This window comes from Haliaeetus albicilla, chromosome 5, assembly GCF_947461875.1.
Source record: "Haliaeetus albicilla chromosome 5, bHalAlb1.1, whole genome shotgun sequence".
Classification (NCBI taxonomy): domain Eukaryota; kingdom Metazoa; phylum Chordata; class Aves; order Accipitriformes; family Accipitridae; genus Haliaeetus; species Haliaeetus albicilla.
The window spans coordinates 38,294,667-38,315,009 of NC_091487.1; the positions used below are offsets into that span (position 1 = coordinate 38,294,667).

Here is a 20,343-nt window from a genome sequence, read left to right on the forward strand (position 1 = left end):
GCTCTGTACAAAAGAGATGGACTCTTCCTGGAGCCAAGTTAGCCCTCAAGCTGGGCGACACATGGAGTGTGTCTCAAAGAGAAAAGGCCTAGTGAGAGAAAGAAGTTGTGGCTGGGGGAAACAGAGATTTTACATCTGTTCGTAACATGAAGAATGCAGTCTTCAACTTCAGATTTTATTGTTCCAAAGCCTACAATCTGAAATCAGCAGTGATCTTGTGGAAAGGCTGCAGCTCAGCCAGGCTATGGCATGGGAGGAAAGCATGGACGTTTTTATTCTATTCAAAGGATTGCAGGGAAATTGCTGTTTTGGAGGAAGTTTGCCCAAAGGCAAACTGTGACTATATGGTTCCTCTGGGGACAAATGTCCCAATGCCAGACCAAAAGACTCTGGAGTAAAGAGGAAGCAGAGGAAGAAGGACTGAAGTTATGGAAATGGGTAAAGCAAAGAGAAATAAAACATATAGGTGGTTTGGGAAACAGAGGACAATAACCAGGAAGAAGCAAGGAATGGAGAAGTGTGTGAGTTTGCGAAAGCTCAAGTCCTGGTAGGAATGGACTTTGTGGCTGGAGCACAAAAGTGCTATGTAACCAGCACACAGATGATTGAGCCTAGGAAAAGACCACTGACCTAGCAGGGGCTGAGTGTGGAAGGCAGGATGGCAGCTCAGGGAGGAGCCTGTGATTTCCTGGAGTAGGCTGATTTGATTGTGGTGTTTCTGGAGGCGCACCACCTGGCCAGGATGATGCCCACTAGTCACTGAAAGGGTACTGACTCTGTCAGACCAGACATTCATTCATCTTTCAATGCCAGCTTTACCAAATGCTGTCTCCACCGCTGGGGTATGAAACTGGAGGGAAGGAGCAGCTCAAGTCTGTCTGAAAGGACATTTACATCACTTCTCCTGTAAGACTACAGATGGCACATCCAAATGCATCGCTGGATGCATCGGGCTTCCCTGGAAATGCCCTGGGGCGGACGGGGGTCTGGCGCATTCCTCGGTGGAGAGGAGCGGTGGGCAGGGCGGGGAGAGGGGAGGGGGTTGTTAGCGGTAAAGTCTCACCTTCTGCGCCCCTGAGAAGGCGTGGTAGTAACATGAGACATAGGTCATTATGGCCTTCTCATCCGGCCTTAGCGTGCCTATAATATCTGTGCAGAGAAGGAAAAGAGGTTGAAAGGATAAAGTAAGAAGCAGCACATAGAATAAAACAAAACAGTCATGGGTGGCGTGAGAGAGGGGGAGAAAACTTCCCATCATGCATTGCAGGACAGGCCAAACAGATTTCCATGCGGAGAGCTGGGAATTCGGATCAGAAGGTGGCTAGCAGCGTTGGCTTGTGGCTCAAAGCGGCACCCCTCCCTCTCACCCGCCCAATCCAGGGTGATCCCGAGCTGAGGATCTGGGCTCTGCACCTTCACAGCTGTGGTCTGGGGGCCTTGCCCAAGTATGCAAATAGGCTGTTTGGAGGTTTGAACGCCCTGTGCTCAAGGCCCTTCTGTACGCCGAGGAGCTAGAGATCAGAGCCTTCCTACGCAGTGCACTTCCTACGCAGTATCTGCTCTGCTGCAACACGCACTGCCTGTTCTTATGGCACTGAAGTACAGGCGCCTGCTTGGTTTTGGCGAGAGATATTTACAAGGTTTCACCTACAAAATGTTTTCCTTGAGTGACTCCATTACCAACAGGAAAATGGCTAAGCCAGACACAGCAAGGACTCAACTGCCTGATTTCCAGCATGGTGGGTGAGAAAAGAGGAAAAAAAGAAACAAATGAACAAAACCAGGCATCTCGGTCACGATAAGCAATGCTCTGTTTGCAAAATTACCACGGATGTACTTGTTGGACATGCTTTCTAAGCCCCAGGTGAACTGGGACTGGGTTTGTGGCACAACTTGAGAAAGCAGCAGGTTCAGACCTTGAAGCAAGGGTGCGGGAACCTGCACCATACGTAACGTAAAAGATAAAGCTTTGGGTATTCATTGAACCCTTCATAAAACCACTAAGTCAGCTCTGTTTCTTCACCTTTGAAAAAGAAAAAAAAAAGAAAAAGTGAATATGTATCAGCATTGTTTCCAGTGGGGGCAGGCTGCAGTGTCCTGCTGAGCAGAGCATCTATGTGTTGGTCTCCACCTTTGTGAGACCAAGCATCCTAGCTCAGATTTCCAAGGAACAGGGGGCGTAGGTCCTCAGCTGTCAGTGCAGCAGTTCAGAAGGCAAATGGAGAAGGCAAAGCTCCCCACTCCCTTGGATTTGTGTGTGTGCCAAGGTGCTGGTATATGTAAGTGTCACTGACTATAGGGAAATGGGACTCCTGGCTCCCTGGCCCCACATATTATGTCTGGGGCACCACTTTGAACCAACAGCCAACTCTACCAAGAGCATAATAATAAAGATGCCCGTAGCTAGAGAGGAGAGAGAGAAAGAAAAAAAGGTTTGGACATTAGCAACGGCACCAGGTGTGCTCTGTGGAGGGAGCTTGGGATCCTGCGATACCTTCTGGGCTCCTGAGAAGGCGTGGTAGAAGCTAGAAACATAGGTCATGATGGCTTTCTCGTCAGGACGGGCAGTTCCAACAATGTCTGTCAAAAAAAACCTCACGTTAAGAGCATAATCAACTGATGTAAGGAAAGCAAAGGAGAGGGAGAACCACAACTGTCCAGGAGGCCTGCTGGGGTATATGCTTGTCATAGCAACTTCACAGGGCTTCCCAGCATTCCCCAGAAGATGTGTCTCTCTCAGAAGCCAGGATCACCCTCCTGGTTCCCCTCCCTCATGATAAAATTGCTTCCAGGGTCTGGCCAGGCTAATGCAGCCATATGTCAGCATGTCTCGTGTCACAGCAGTTCCCCATCCTGAGAACATTACTGTGAATGCTGGGTTGAATCAATCCAAACTGGCAGCAGGTTGACATGGCTTTTATAGACATATTATACTGCAATTCCTCCATGCAGTTCTTCAGGAAAGATCCTTTCTCCCTTCCTTTCCATGCCCCTGTCCTCCATTTCAACACAATCATGGCTTGAATTTCAAAAGGCCCTTTCATTAGTTTCAGGGGAAACTCAACACCTCCAGAGATCAGAATTAATGGTGTGGAGGAATGCACATTAGCTCCACTCCATGAGGGAGGAGAGTGATCAGGAAAGAGCAACGGGAGGTCCTGCAAGGGGCTCTCTTTATCATTGCTAGCTTTGCTGAGATCAGAAGCTAGATCCGCTTATTTTGGAGGTGGCTTTGTTTCCTACAGAATGGAAAGAAGCACTTGAATCTAATCCAGAAACCTCATGATTTTTTGTGACCTCAGCATGATGAATGTAGGGAAAGCAAGACTCATCCCTGGGGATGGGAAATACTACTTAAGAATATGAACATCCTAGTTACCCAAATACAGGTTCACTGGGTTCAGCTGCCCTATCCCCACCTTTCCTCCTTGTTCCTCTCACTCCCTTATTTAACAAAAGCCTTTAACTGCTTCTCCTGTCCAAACCAAGCCTGAAATACAGCTTCTACCATTGAAACCAGCTGGCTTCAGGCAAACAGCCAACAACCAGTGAACTATTTCAGGCTGTTATTTGTACTCCAGAGTTACAGTCTTCTAAGTCTATTGCCAAGCTGGTCCTGACAAGGCTCTGAAAAGTAATCCTTGCTGTCCCAGTGGCCTCGGGGAAGCAATCACGGTCAGCAGCAAAAGCACCTCTGAACAACATGGATCTCTGCCTTGGTCTCCAGACCCAGTCGGTGAGGGATCTTCATGCCCAACACTTCTGAGTAGTCAAGAAGCAGCAGTTTATAATACTGATATCATGCCCCCAAAAGAAAGATTGCCAGAAAGAGCCCAGAAAAAAAATTCTGGAGCAAAAGGAACACAGTCCTACACCATGCATTAACTCAGTATTAAGCCTGACTCTTGAAAGGGAACACTTCAGTCAGCAGTGGACATAGCCAGGTGTTACTCATCTCTGCCTAGTGTATCAACCCCAGGTTAAGATCTCCACACCAGACTCAGAAGACTGAGGGGCACAGGAGGAAGAGGGAAGCAGAACATGTGATCCTTTATTCCACTGTAACTTTTTCCCTATACATTTAGTATGTGGTGACGGAGGGAGCATTCAGAGGTTACTGAATTCTTGTACAATACAAGTCCACCTAGAAGAAGTGGGAAATTTCTTGAGAAAAAGCAAGTTAAAAGCCACTGTGTTCTACTTTACCTTCTGCATCCAGCATCTTGGGAATATCCAGATATTTCTCAGCCACGTCAAAAGCTGTGTTTAGATTAGTGAGAGGATCATCCTGGGAAAGAAACAGAGCCAGAGCATCAGCATCAACTTGTAGTAAGGTATACAGCATTTCTCTCAAAACAGGGCTATTGTGCTTGGTTTGTTCAGGTAACTGTGCTGTCCAGACAAAATTATGTGTGAATCCTCATGTAGCAGGATGAAATAATTAGCTTCCTTTTGAAAGCAGAGCCTGGAGACTCATGATATGATTATTAACATATAATCTATGCACTTGCAACAAGAAGGAATAATAAATTTTGTCTTGAACCTAGTTTAAAGTAAAATTAGCTTCACATCATACTGATAGTAAACGGCCATATCTCACATTTACAGCTCATGCTTGTATTAGGTTTGCAATTTCCATTTTAAAGAACTGCAGAGCAGTGTATCTGTTAGAACATCTAAGCAATACTAAAATAGTAACAACATCTGCAACGGGTGCTGTCCTTAGCTAGTGTACAGTTTGTTGAACACCAGTTGAGTGGGAGGAAGAGAAATGTTTTAACAAATCTCTACAAAATAAATATATATAAAAGTACCCATTTTGTCTGAGTATTGCTTTTCCTCCTAGGTGCTGCACAGGACTTGTCATTTCCTTAGTACATTTCTATTCCTCTATATATAAAACTTCTGATGTGGCAGGATGCACTTCAGATACAGACATCAATAGACAGTAATCAAATCCTAAACAAAGTTAAATGTGATTTATCATCATGAGTCATATCACAAAGGTAACTAGATTTTAAAGAGCCACACAAGAGAATATGAAACACAGATGTCACTGGAAATGAAAGACCTCTGCAAATTGTTTCCATCATTCAAACATAATGATCAACAACAAGACACCAACAAATGTGTATGACACCCTCATACAAGTCTGATTCCTATATTCCTGTGTATCCATGATACTTAGTTATTCTGAAGGATTGATCCAGTTCATGGGTGACAAATGACATTTGTACTATCAGTTTCTACTGTTGAGACAGGTGGCTTCTGCTGGAGGAAAGATTGTGCATAAACTGCTAGTGTTTAGTCACCTTGTTTGCTAAGTGTCTTTTGGGAGACAGAAAGGATGGGGTGGTACTCTCCATATTGTCATTTGTGCCACTCACACTGAGACCCACCTTCAAAATTAGCAAACAAGGAGTATAATTCACCTTCTTTCTACAGTGACATCCATGTTCTGTTTCTTTTCTATTTGAGATCATGCATGCCTTTGCTTATTGCATTGACTTGGAAGATTAAGCTGTGCCTGAACTCTAATCAACAGGCAGTTTCCTTTGAACACACCCAGCACGAAAGATGAAGCTAGGCAGACTTGGGCAGACAGGGTATGGGCATGCAGAAAAGTTCTTTTATGGCACTGGTCATTATGTAGCCCTTGGATTACAGTCTTCATGAAACTAGGAAACTGAGCTATTCTGAAAAGCAGTTTTCTGCAGCATTTCCCTAGGAATTAATGCATGTATTAGGTTGGCATCCCATATCATATTCCTTTGTGTGAATGTCTCCAGTAGACAGCAATGTTTCACCTACCAAAGTAAATCACACACAGAGGCCATCCAAACAGACATGACCAGTGATCCTCATTTAGTCCACTGGGACAAGTCAATATTAAGCAAGGAAATGTTGCATGGGCACACTGTGACGAAACGAGCAGCTGTCAAACACGGTAACAGGCCCTCATCTCAGTGTCAAATGGTACTTTATCCCCATATAATACACTTTCAATGGAGACTACGTAAGCTATATCTGTATCTACTTCTTCAGAGTTTAGCAGCAGTGCAGGCAGGGGATTTTTACTGTCCTCCAGCCACATGGAACCACCCTATGCCATGGAATTAGAGGCTGGTACCATTTCAACTTCAGCCTACTTGTCTCCTGTGCCTGCTGTGGAGAAACTTCTATGGACCCAAGTGTAACTAAAAGTCTTATTTGAGGAGGTAAGACTAGCTGGTATATAACATACCTTGTCCACTATGTGTAGACACGGCCTTAGCTCCATTTAGGAAGGAAAAGTAACAGCCTTTCTTTCACTCAAGTGCAGGAGCATCCAGAAGTGCCAAGTGGCAGCTCCCTTGCCAGTTTTCTGCTAGCCCATGTGCCATTTTCTGCTTCTGTAGAAATGCCACCACTGTGTACCAAATTTCAGCCTATGCTGACCATGACCACTATGGCATTGCTAACACCCTGATTAAGTGTTTAGTATTAACACAGACCCTTCCTTAGCACAGACCGATCTGAAGGAGCTGCCTGAAGATCTGTCAGCCTCTCCTGGAGGAAAGGGAGGAGCAAAGTCACTGCAGATAGCTTTCCTATCAGTTTCCAAGTAACAACACCAGTAGCAATGTTGCCAAAGGTTAAAAAGAAATTTTAAGCTGGAAGCTGGGAGAGGTTTCCTGATGGGAAAACTTACTAGGCTTGGGCACTCCCAAAGGAAGGGCTGTAAGTCTTAACATGCGGGAAGCTGGAGACTCACCTAGATGAAGCCAGCAGATTTCTACTTTGTATGTAAGACAGATGTGTGATCACATAGTCTCCTGGGGAAGGAAGCTAAAGATAGGGCTACTGAAAGCAAGATACCTCAGTCCAAGACTAGCTCCAAGATAAGCAGAGAGCTAAACCTGAGTAAGACCCTGTTCCCTGTGGGAAAATCTTCACCCCTCATGGACAATGGAGCTGCTCATCACAAAGGTGATGCTTCTTTGTGCAAGAGATAGGGTTTCCCTGGGGGCTTGTCCAAGACTACAACAGGGTCTTGAGCCCTATGAAATTCCTCCAAAATCCACTGCTTTCAGTTTCATCCCATCGTTCACCAGTTAATCATTATTTCAAATCACCTGTTTCAGTTGACTCCCATGAAAACAGATAAACTAGTAAAGACTGGCCTGGCAGCTCCAAGCCTTGCAGTACAGCGCAGCAGCACCACAGCTGCAGCCATGCTTTAGGGACCCAAAGGCAGCAGAGCAAACAAAAGCCAAGTCACCTGTCCCCTGATTCCTTCCACAGCTGAAACACATACCCCAGAAGAGCACTGACCCAGACAAGGTTCTGCAGAGGTGCCTCAGTTCCCACTCTGCTTACCTGAACACAGAAATAGCAGAGATATGAAAAGGAGCAATGGCTTGCCAGGCTCTAGCTGGGCCAACCGTGAGGAAAGCTATAGTTTTACTATGGAGGAATTACCTTGTTTTAACAGTGGCAGACAGCAAACCTGCCCTAAACAGATGCCCACCTGGCACGTTCTCTGCTTTTGCTGATCAAAGACTACCACAGCTCCTCCTCTTTCACCACAACCTTAACTCACACAGGGAGTCGTCTTCTCTCCTCCTCCAGCTATTTCTAAGTCCTTGCAGCACACAAGGTTGCCATGGCAATTATTGCAGTGTGACATAAAAAAATCTTCTATTAACTAGCAATCAGGAAAGGAGATAGAGGGGGAGTAAAATCAAGAGAGCAAGCACTTACTATATCTGCCAGAGTTGAAGACACTAGGAAAGAAATCCAAAACTCATGTTTTCAGTGATATCTGTAATAAATGCATCCAACATGGCAGTAGACATACCACATTTCTATATGCATTGCAGTATATGAGGGGGTGTCTGGAGCCATCAGTCCACCATTGTACTTGATAAAAAGATCTTAGAAGTGGCTAACAGTTGAGCTACAGTCAGGGGTAAAAAGAGGAAGGGAAACCTCATCTTCTGCATATCCCTCACATGCAGACCATGAGCTGAATCTTGAGATCTTATCTACAGTGAGCTGAACAATAGCAGACAGACCTGCACTGAATAGAAACCATCTAACCAAATAACTAGCTGTGGTGTCAGGGAATCAGACACCAAGCTGGGTGGACTTGCACATTTTATTTTGGGGCCTGGACTATACAAACCACTTCGGCTAGGCAGTGCATGTAGGCAGAAAAGAATTGTGCTTGCTTCACTGATATAGCTAGACTAGGAAAAATAGCTAGGAACATAAACTCGGTACAAAATGGTGCTGACAACAGAAGTTGCTAGCTTTTGGGAAGAAGACATGCAGCTACACTGGTTACCTTTTGCTAGCATACACTGCCAATACAGGGTCTGTAGCATAGACACAGCCTCTGTGAAAGAGCAGAAAACACTAAAAGTGCACAAGAATGCTGCCCAAACCGGAGGTACAATGCAGACATCCTGGCAACGTGGACTGATGTTCACCCCTCCATCTTACACATATGTGTGCGTGTGTGTACACGGAAACACACACAACATTGCCAAAGGCACACACAACTGAGATGCCATTAATCACTCCCTAGAGTTGGAAGAGACCTGGAAGTGGAGCTCTAATCTACTATCCACTGTGATGGCTGCTTCTCAGTAGCCTTTTCTCATGTGTTTCTCTGCAAGGTAAGTCCCCTGCAGGTCCAGGGATGATTTAAAATGCTGGGGTTGGTTGGCTGGTCTGTTTTTGAGGGAAATGGGAGAGGGGATGTAGACTCCAAGGAGAAGGGCAAGAATCAGTTGAATTGAGCCAAAGGGAGGAGAAAGAAGCGATAAAGGAGGAAAGAAGTGACAGAAATAGTCCAGGCAAATACTGTGTTTAGGAAGGTGCCATGTTTATACATTCTACAAATGGGTTTCAAAGATCTAGCATAAAAAAGACAACTTTCCTTCAGCACACATCAACTGCCAGAACTAAAGGCTAGGCTCTGAGCTAAGTTCTTCCCAGCTATTTGCTCAAGACTTCAGCTCTGGTAGAGTTCTCAAACATGCATTTAATCTCATGCCTTTAGAGTAATTGAGGCAGAACAACAATAAAAAGGATACAGAAAGAGTCAGAAGACTGCAGGAGGGCAGAGGGAACCTGATGAAGGATGGGATCAAAGGCAAGTGGAGAACAAGAGATGCTGGCTCCCTTTAACCTCACTCCAAGGAGGACAAATCCCTTCCCATCTACATTGATTTTGGCTAGAACAATCCACCCTCTCTTTCACCTTAAAAAGCCTGCAGGCAATATGACCAAATAACTTTCTCTCCCTCACTCTCATTTCGCTTGGGTTTGGCTTAGGGCTTTGTTGATAACAGAGAACACTGTAGCATTTACCCAGCTGGGTTTGTCAGACGCACATTGCTTAGCTGCTTTTATTTTCCCAAGATCAGGCACTGAAAATGTAGCTCTAATAATTCCTTTTTTTATTGCTGCTGTTTATGTAAACAGGTACAGTCTCTCCCCACCGTTTATTCATCGTGTGCTGACTCCAGACACTAAAAGTGATCAGATAATTTAATTGACTGCTCTGCAAGACAGTAAAGATCTAAAAGGTTACTGAAAAGCAGATCAGGCATCATACAATTCATTGCTTCAAGGATGCAGCTAATTGTCTATTTGCACAGTGATCCAAGAGCCCAGGTCTATTAGTGATGGTCTTCTATGTTTATTTCCCTAGCTAACATCGAGCACACATGCACTTTATAACACCCAGCCCGTGAGATCAGATGGTCAAACTTTTTGTGTATTAGCCCCAGTAATGACACATGAATTATGCTCTTGGTGACATTTCACTCCACATGTGCACAGATATAGTGAAACTGGATCTCTGCAGACTGCAGGAATGCCAGTAGGATGAGAACCCAGTTTGGTCATCCTTTGTCCTGCTGGGTGAAGACACCTGCTGGCAGCACAAACCACTGAATGCCTATTCTCATCATCCACTTAGCAATCTTGTCTCCAAGACACACAGGAAGCAAACTTTGGAGCAGCTAGATATCACGTTACCAGTGGCAATTTTTAAAGTAAAATTGAGTGTTATGGCAATTGCTTTCCTGGCACCTGATACCTACATGCCAGGAGAAGCCCAGTACTGCAGATGGTTCAGTGCTAAGCTGCAAGCATGTGACAAGTGTCTAGTGAGGGCACACAGACCCCTCAATGAGCTTTTGCATTTGAACACCAGGTAACCGGTTTCTATCCAACTCTCTGCAGAAGTGTTAAGTCTGATTTGACTTGCTAGTCTGTGACATTAGCACAGAACTAGTCTCACATTTGTTGTTACTGAATTTGCCAGCTTTTGCTCATCAGCTGGGATTGGGGCACGTGTGTGTCTCATAAGGCAGTCTGAAAGCAGGGAAAGTCAAGCAGGAAGCTCATTAAGTTCACGCTTCACTAAGAAGCCTGAATGTACTGATTCATCCCTCCTTCCTTCCCCCCAGTCCTGCAACTGCCAGCTTGTGCTGAAGTTCTCCAATTATGTTTATCAGGCTAATTCTTCTCTCTACTTCCAAGGAGCCAAGCATCTGGTCTGACAAACAAATTGAGTTGTACCTTTCGTAGCTTCCCGTAGTCGATGAGCTCTGGACGGTGTCTATGAATTAAAGCGCAGAAACCAAGGCCGTCTTTCCAACTACAAGAGAGACAGAAGAAAGCACAATGAACAGTGCTCAGCCAGGGAGAGACACAGTGACGGGCATGAGCATGAGGGAAGGCACCAAGACAGCAGGACAACTAATTCTGGTTTAGTTTCTAGCTAACAGTGCTTCAGTAAGTGCTGGGAAGGAGACATGTCTTATACCTGCATGAGACTGCAATAAAGATTTCTTTCAATCTCTACAAAAATCCACTGTGATTAGGACTTGCCCTTTGCATCAGCACCTCCTTTTTGCCAGTTCTCTGTGCTGAACTCTGCGCATGTCCTGTGGAGCATGCAAGGACAGGTCTAGAGCTCAAGGTTAAAAAAAGGTGTAGATACAAGCCCTAAAGGAGAAACAAGTGCATTCCATAGGGAAAAGGTAGATGCCCATAGCTAACTCCACTATAGTACTGACTAGCGTGGATGGCAATTAAGCTCTCAGAAAAGTGCTTTACATTTATATGGTTCATACAGCTCTTCAAGATGTGCTGGAAAAAGCACTATTATGCAGAATCTTCACTGGAACATCTGCCAATTTGGAAACATTAAGAGCAGAGCAAGAAAACCTCTCACCCCTTCCCAACTTTGCCATACTACAAAGCTTCTGGTACAGCCTAATGGCTCCTACAGTGTTCTGAGTTTTCACAGAGCAAAAACTGTCTTGCTTAGCCCATGGCACATGTGCTGCTCTCAGAAGACTTAATGTTCTGAAGAACTTTACGAAAGCAGCAGTTGTAACCAGAACGAGGATTTGGGATGTAGGTACTTGGGTCCTATATAACCTCTGCCTTTAATTTCATAGGTGTCTCTCTAGACTACACTGTTACTGTCTAACATGCACTTGCATTGCCTTGGTAGGTCTGTCAGGAACACTTCTGAATATGCCAAGAGACATATGAAAGTAACACAGATTGTAAAACTAAGTTCTTGCCTGTAACTCACCTGATATGGAAGTTCTGGATGTTTACATTTTTGTAGGGGGCTGTCTTCCTCTGACACCATAACAAAAGTCCTTCTTTAGCAGATGTCTCTAGAGAAAGAAAGAAAACACCCCAATTAACTTATTTTCTTAGAAAGCAGGAGTTTCTGAAGCATATGCTAGCAAAACATCACCAACTCCTCTTTGGTACAGACTGCCCTGAATTGTGCTTTATTTAATTTCACTTGCCAGAAAATTCCTTGTTTGGAAGAGTCTACTAGGATAGTTTTGTTACTAATATTTTCTTAATGAGGTTCTGTAATAAGGAGAGAGCTTTTTGGGATTAGAGAAGAGAATTTTGTAGGACTTGTAAAAGATAAGTCCATTTTCAGTGCTAGTCACTGAATCAGCCTGCAAGAAATGCAATAGATTCCAACATCAAAGTTGGCTTTCAGGCTTAGCCATCGTTTTGAGCTCCTCTTAACATCTCTTAGAAGAAGAGGATGTGAAAAACTCTTCTCAGTATACCTGAACCTGGCCAGAAATGTCAGTGAGATGACAGGGCAGCTTGGGAAGGGTAGCTCCCTAGGATCTTCCAGTGACTCACCTAAGAGCACATTCTGGGCTTTTTAAGTGGCAAAGCCATTTAGTTACCCCGGTTGTTCATTGTTGAGCAGTGGCTGGAAAGAACTAAGATTTACCTTCAACTGAGATATCTTGAATGGCAAAACGAAGGATGATGGTCCAGATCATTCCAAGAGTCATTTTAACATTGCCATCCACGATTTCTATGGAAAAAAGGTAGAAAGAGAAGACATAGAAGGCATCAAGTTGCAAGTGGAAATCCTAGTAAAACAGGAGCATTGGGGAGCACTCTCTTTTGCAGATGGGAGAACTGAAATTCCAGCTGAAAACTGTTCTTCCCTGCCTCCCCAGATGCTCTGCTGATACAGCACAGTCTTGCCCAGTAGTACCCTGTAATCAGACTGGTTCTTTTCCAGTATAATACTGAGCATAAAACAGACACCGATGATCCAAAAGACCAGGAATAAGTACCAATTTAGATCAGTGTAATTCCCCACAGGGGTCTAGAAACACCTTCTTAGGTTTAATTCCAATCACTTAGAAGTCATATAAGCCAAACTGGGAAAAAGAAAAGCCTTCCTCTCTTACTCTGATATGTCTACTCCAAGTCACTTACAGAACTGCCCCAGCGTAATTATATCAGAAAAAACAGTGATACTTCCCATGCAGATAAGCTCTGACAGCTGGTTTTGTCATGTCACCAAGAAAACCAAGAAACATCAACATTTTAATTTAAAACAAGCCTAAATACGCCAGACTGCCTGTATAGGACTTCTTTCAGTCATATAATTGCCAAAAGACACAACAGAGCATTCCTCAAAGTAAATGCATCCCGCTTGAAGAGGAAGCAAAGACTCATGCTGACCAGCCCATAACATAAACTAAGATGTTAAGCAGATTGTGCTTTATTGCTCGTTGGACTCCACAATATATATCAGCAAGGGTCAACAACTTGAAGTTTTTAGAAAGCGACTGCTTGTTTGTGTGAGGTATAATCTGTTTAGGATGGGGGATCAAGATTCTGGGGGGAGGTGCTGGGGGGGGATGCTGGCCCAGAAAGAGGTTTCCACCACGTATAGATTAGTGCCAAACAGTCCAAATGGCGAGCAGCTGGGTCTCAAGTGCTGATCCTCAGCATCTACAAAAATTCTGCACAGACTATATATATACTTTATAAAATTTACAGCCTTCACTTTTTTGGATAGTGAAACTAGCTGAGCTGCCTTCTCCTACTCATTCTCTGGCAGGTTCCTGCATGGCAGAAAGATCTTTCACAAACAACTGACAAGTTACGAGAGTATTTCCAGGAAGAAAAGGGTTAGAATTAACCTACTGTTTGCATGTAGAATAATTCAAGTCCTAACAAGGCTGCCAGAAACTATTTTTGTACTGCTGTAGACACCTCTGTGCCACTGCTTCCACAAAGCTGCCCAGGAGGAACACATCATGCTCTGGGGCAAGTGGAAATTTGCAGTATAGGCAACTGCCACCTATCACAAAAGTAAAAATATTTGAAATTTTCCTTTTAAGCCATTAAGAAAAGTTTTTCCTCTTATGAAAAATTTTCAAAATGCAAACCTCAGTATAGTAAAAAACAACAGACAAGTAGCACACACCCGAAACACATTGTTTCAGAAACTGTGATTTAGCAATACATGTAGTGCAACTTCCAGTGTAAATCAGAAGGATAATCTCCACTGTGCTTTGACATACATCTGCCTTAGGGATTTACAGGTTTAAAAGATAGAAAACAAGACTCGTCACCTTGTTCTACTGTAGTAAACCCCTGTGTCCACTCCTTTCTGCACTTAAGAATACACACAAATATCTTGGTGGGGCATCAGTTTGCCCAGAATTAAATAGCCAACAACTTTTCACTGTAGTACAAAAGAACTACAGTTACTGTTGCTGGCACGAAAAAAACTATGTTTGTCTGTTGACAGTTTTCTCACAAATGAATTTTTTATAGGTATTTTGGGGTCAGGGGTTGTCCACTAGGCTGATGTATAAAAATGTCATGTGATGGCAAGTATATTCAGTTCTGCACTTTTTGCATTCTTTACCCCTCCAATAAAGCACCACAATCAACCTAAAGGAAAATGCTTACTATTGTTACAAATACCTGAGATACTACAGCTAAAATATAAAAGAAAGCATCTATGTTTTCAGCTTGTTTGTTTTATTCATGGGATAGATCTTTGTGGGGATTTTCAAAAAGCAAAAAACCCCAATGCTTGTAAAAACCACAGCAGTTGGCAGGAGGACCCTAGGATATATTTAAGATCTGAAACTAAATTGAGCTCTTTATTTTAATGGACTAGATTAAAATCTGATGGCAATACTTCAATGTTGAAAATGCTTTATGAACACTAATAAATCAATCAGTGAGCTTAAACAGGTAATTAATATTACTGTTCCATGGATTTTAATTGGAAATAAAGGTCAAGATACTTACATAAAACCAGATGGCGTTAAGTTGCTAATGGCATTAGAACTCAGCACTATGCTCTGGTCATGTTCTCAAATTCCAGTTTTATAAAGTTAGCTGGTGGAGTTAAGGTGGAAAGCATCTCTTCTCCCCAGCCCTGTTCATAGCATTACTCATTTAAAAGGGAAGATGTGTGCTCCCTGCTCCCATGTCTGATTCTTCCTTAGCAGTGCACCAAAGCAAAGCTGCTCTAGAAGAAGCCCAGAATATTTCCACCACTTCATCTCTACATATCATTTTACTTTTTCTTGAGACAGAGAAAACCACCACCTACCAAGCAGATACTGATGTCAGTGAGATTAGTGAGTGACCCATCCCAGGATGCAGATTTAACCAATAATACCATACCCAGTACTTTTTTTTTTCTCCTTTAAACAGAGTTGACAAAAGCATTATTATTTGTTAGAAGTGGGCAAGCATTTTTCATTTCTAGAGCTAAAAAAATTCTCCTGGCAACCTGGTTACAAAGTCAGCCAGCCTGATCAGAAAGGCCATATGCTCTTTGGCCCTCACTCACTTGGTTTTCCACCCCTGCATTCCCCAATGCCAACCTCCTTTTCCTTTAGGATCCCTTCAGCTGCTGCCATTCTCTTTCTAATATAGTGGAACATAGCCAAGAAACAAAAGTAAAAAACATGGCTGCAAAACAGGTTTGCATGAAGCCTTCTGCTTCCTGGTGATGAAGAGAAAGAAACTCCACAGGTACTGTTAAAAAGTTGAACGTTAACACTACAAAGCTAGAACAATCTGATCTTTAATTAAAGATACTGTAGGTTTGCTCCCCACTGATATAATTAAGGCTTAGTAATATGAAAGCAGTTCACATATTAAAAGGCTAATAATCAGACAGTATCTTCTGCCTGACTGTGCTTTCCAAGTGCTCTTCCCAGGCAGGACCTCTGCAACTGTTTGTACTTCTTCCACTACCAGCAGCTGTTATATGAACAGCAGCAGCAAGTGCATGTTATTAATGTGATTTACATTCAACTTGGGGGTGGATCAGTTGCTGGCTAAAGCTGGTGAGGCATCTGCATCCACTGGAAAGAAATTTTTTGCATCGGTAAATATGCTTCCACCCAGCTCCCATTATTGTAACAAATACCATGAACAAAATACGCAAAAACTACAGTACTGTCATCCATTTGTCTGACAGCCAGTTAAGGGCCTGACAAATATTCAGTCCTTAGGAGCAAGACGGGCTGGCTACATAGATGTGGCTTTTAAAATGCCATCACCTTTTTTAAATGCATGAACTCATTTTGAAAAATGCAAAAATTATTAAGCTTACTTTTCTACCCTGGCCTGGGTAGTTAGAAGCAGAATCAATGCTACAGAAACTGTTATCCCCGCTAGCTACTTCTGAGTTGCCCATGAGAGCACAGCCTCTGGTCACCCCATGGAGAGAAGGACTTGCAGGGGATGAACAACTGGCAGGATAGCGTTATGATCTGCGAATTGGAGGCATAGAGCAACAGTGGTGACATAAAATAAAGGCTGCTCTGCATTTTGTCTATCCTAACAAAAGCCAAATAAAGCAAGACAAGCATCTATGCCCCTGTCTTCAGAAAGCATGTTGCTAATGATGGTCCAGCCATATTTAGGACAGATGGCTGGCATTGTTGATGGGGGTGTACATCTCAACTCCCTAATTGTGCGTGGGCAGGAGATAGGGACAAATATAATGCTATGTTTCACTCACTGACGTGCAGAGACCTTATTTTCACCCTCTTTCCACTGTCAAATGTATGCTTGCTCTGCCTGATGCTTCAGCAGATGTTTTGCTCAGATGGGACTTCTGCAATTGTTGAAATCTCTAAGCTTTATTTCTCCTTTCACTTGCACAGATGAGAATAGGGAACAGCTCATCCAAAGTTATCTTTATGCTGAACTGAGCCACATCTGTCTAAGCAGCAACTTTCTATGCAGATTAGAGGTGCAAATAAAACAGTCTTAGGGTCACATACTTGACCTATTCAATCTGTTACATCCCAGGAGCATTTGACACCAGTATGGAATCTATTACAGCAAAAGAAGGCTTCTGAGGTGTCAGATGACAGTGAGATTTAAAAGCAGATGAAAAACTATTCAGAAGCTGCACCAGGCTAGAGCCTTCCTTGATCCAGATTTACACAGATCTGCTCTATGCCACAGCTGCTTTGATCTTGTGGACGCTGGCTAACATGGAATATATCCTGCACTCATGCTGCGTGTAGGAAGTCGTCTTCAACTCTGGTTCTTGTTCACTGGGACACCACTGCAGAGCTTGGCTTGTAAACAGCAGAGAGGGATCTTTATTTGATGAAATGCGAGATAAATGCCATGAAAACATTTTTGCTGGCTCTAACTCTGATTAAACACAAGGTTTCACAAGGCTTAAGCTGACCTGAGAATCTCCTTGGGATTCTTTCTGAAGTTTATCTTTTAACCACAAAAAATAATAAAATAAAGTCAGGACATTGATGTCCAATGCCATTTGTCTAACGTATACAAAGAGCCACAGCTGGGCTGCAGACGCTTCACACGGAACCCTGCTGCCCAGCAGATACCCAGAGATGGAGCAAGCCACCTCAAGGTGAGGAGTGCTGCCCTAGCCAGTACCACCACGCTGCTGCTGGATGGTGGTTTTCTCCTCTGGGAGAAAAGCCACCTGCAAAACTTCCTAGATCAGTCCAACCTGACTGAGGCATTTACAACTCATTTTCTTGGTGCGGTGTTATGACTGCCTCATCAGCTTTTATCTTCTACTTTGCTGCTGCATGATGTCTTCTTAAAGTCTGAAAGCAAGCCCTTAAAATTCATGCTCTAGAAAGGTTTATAATCCCTTCCATGGACAAAGTTACTGCTGTGCTGTTCGAAGTAAATGTCCATTTTCATAGCTGATGTATAATTTACTGTACACCAAGCACCTGGATGGACCAGGCAGAAGCCCCTGCAGCAGGTTATGTTTCAGGGTGACAACCAGAGTGGCTTGGGCTCGGTCTGGGTGCATGGGCAGGTGTGGGGCTAGGGGAGCCCAAGCTGTGATCACACTTACATGGCCTGAGCTGGCATCACAGCATGGGCCCAAGCACCCTGTATAAAAATCAAAGCTAACCTTGGTCCAAACTTCAGTGCCATGCTACCTTTGGTAGTATAAAGAAACTCATATGGGTTCACCATGTAGCTGCATGGGCCCCAGGACAAAGGAGAGGCAGGAACATTTGGCAGGGAAGGTCAGGATCACCATTCAGACTGATATAAATCATGGCTTCCGTCACAAAATGGCCACCTCACAGCCTGTTTCTGAACAGGGTAACTGCTATGAATCTATACTGAATAACTGGGCCCTGGAGATCTTTGGTCACAGACCATTTTACTTGCAAATGACTTCTACGTGCTGTGAGGGTACAGTCACAGCTGATTCAGGAGCAGAAATCAAAAAAGAAAAATCCAGTGGAAGGAGAGGAGAAGGCAAACTAGTGCCAGGGAGAGCAGAACCAGGGAAAAAAAAAGGGAATAGAGCAAGGAAGATAGGGTCCCATATAGATATGGACTACTGTATCAGACACTGCATGTACCAGTCTTTTTAGTAAGGGCACAAAATGACCTTAGATATGCATTTGTGCTACATAAACAGTACTCAGGGCCAGCAACTGCCTCAGGTTGCTCATGTGGGAAAAGCTGAGAAAATTGAAAAGTTTTGCAGGCAAAATATCAATATCATTGAGCCATTCGCCCCTTGCATTTTGCTCTAAAATACCGAACCCAGTGAATAAGTGTCTGCAAAGTCCCTGGACACTAGTTTCAAATTGTTCCAAAGTCTCCATAAAGTTAAAGCAGCACATTGAGGTAAAGATCTCGGTAAGGCAAACATAAGCACCTGCAGTGGCTGAGGTATTCTGCCTGATGTGACACAGAACAAGTGGACCACAGGATGGGCACATGTCTTGGAGATGTCCCCAAGAGCATGCCTGAAAGGCGAAAACTGGGGACAGCATGCCAACACTGCTCTGACCTCCTGGGCTAAGGACAGGCAGGGCTCAGTCCAGCAGCCCCATGACTCTCCCGTAGGAGGAATGCTCATCCAGGACTGTATCATGGGCTCATTTCCTGGCTCTGTCATGAGTTTCCTTGAAGAAACCACATATTTCCATTTGTAAGATGGAGATAACAACCTCCCTCATTTTCCGTGGTCACTGTAAAGACAAACCTAGAAATACCACAGAAGCAGAGTGTCTCCACAGCAGTGACAACATGAGTCCCTAGGCAGGACACACACAGGTCCAGAGCAGAGGAACACAACTGTCATGGCAACACAGTCTGGCTAAGATAACAAGTCGTTAAGGTTTATAAAAGAGCAAATTATCTTACTAACTTGCAAGCCCTTCTGGGTGTCGGGTGACATATCTGCAAAACACCCACCATCTTTGCTAAAAAGACAAAAATCCTACACAACTCCCTGCTGTCTGCATGGTCTGCCAGTTCATCTTGAGGGCATCCCTGGTGCTGTCTACAATGGTCTCTACACAATGATACACAGGCTTCCAGCCAGAGCACCCAGCTTTCTGGGATGCACAACAAGAAGCCCAGAAGCTCTGAAAATTGGAGCCTTTGGCATCCTTGACCTGTGCTGGGGCCTGCACTTGGCTTTGACCCATGGCGTGTCCTACAGCAACAGGGGATTTTTTGCAGCAGCTCTGCAACAAGCTAAATACAAGCAGCTGCTATGCTTCAGTTGAGACTTTTCTTCATTCAAGAAAGAAACATCTCAATTAATTTGTTTCTACTGCTGCTCAATGTTTTCCTTAACTCATGAGAACCAGGAGAAAAATAGGTGGACCTGACCAATAAGCCCAAGTGGGAATCAGGTTTGGCAGCTTGGTGTGAAAGAAGGATTTAATTCCAGAGTAAAGGCCTAATATATCCCCTTTTTCCTCCACAGCTTATTCTACAAGGGCATTGTAGGGCTAGGAAGGTGCAAAGAGAAATGACATGCAGCTGTGAGAGAAAGGCAAAGGCTAAGCACAGCTTGGGCCCAGACAAATCAGCTGGTTTCTTTACCTTCTGCTCCAATAGATACTAGTTTGACTCCTTTGCTGGCAATGAAATCCAAGGCCTTGTTCACATTGGAGATCTTGTGCACTCGCATTTTGCCTCTTTCAGGCTTAGCTAAACGTTCACCTAATAAGAAAAGGGAAAAAAAGAGTATTAGATAACAATTCTGAACCCTTTCTTCCCTGGTGGGTGTTTCCCCACAGTGGTGGCTCCTGCTGCTCAGCCAGGCAGAGGGTAGACCTCCCTGCATCCCTTCTCGACAGTGAAGGCAGGACAGCCACACTCACCATTAAGTACCCGGAGAAAGAATCAGACAGAAAAGTATCTTTTTGTTGCAGATAATTTAATAACAGAGGAACTATCAGCACTGAGTCCTGTCCACAGCAGGTTTGTATCAGAGGTGAAAAAGTCCTTCAAAACCACACTGACCCAGGCAGTGGAACTAACCTCTGCACCATTAACCTCAGATAACGATGACTGGAAATGGCACAAACTTCCCTCCTTCACAAAGACAGGTGAGGAGCTCCCCTCCAGCATTTACAACACCCAATTTACAAAGCAAAAGTCTCCTTCTTGGAACTCCCTACAGTCAAATATGAGGCTGATCCTGTATCCTGCCTTTTCCCTAGCCAGGATACAGACCTCCTACCTCTC

General features: G+C 44.0%; 1 protein-coding gene across 5 annotated transcripts in view; it reads right to left on the reverse strand.

The window, feature by feature from the left end:
• ACTN1 (actinin alpha 1) overlaps positions 1–20,343 on the reverse strand; it is a 92,605-nt gene that overhangs the window by 23,181 nt on the left and 49,081 nt on the right. For 4 of the 5 annotated variants that reach the window (XM_069784195.1, XM_069784194.1, XM_069784198.1 and 1 more), the window contains 6 exons: positions 19,696–19,815; positions 12,284–12,370; positions 11,606–11,693; positions 10,579–10,657; positions 4,207–4,288; positions 2,495–2,580 (listed from right to left, as the gene is read on the reverse strand). In XM_069784195.1, coding sequence (XP_069640296.1) covers positions 2,495–2,580; positions 4,207–4,288; positions 10,579–10,657; positions 11,606–11,693; positions 12,284–12,370; positions 19,696–19,815 — 542 coding nt within the window. Of the gene's footprint in view, positions 1–1,063; positions 1,084–2,494; positions 2,581–4,206; positions 4,289–10,578; positions 10,658–11,605; positions 11,694–12,283; positions 12,371–19,695; positions 19,816–20,343 lie in introns of those variants that run through there. The other variant, XM_069784197.1, reaches the window with a different exon arrangement.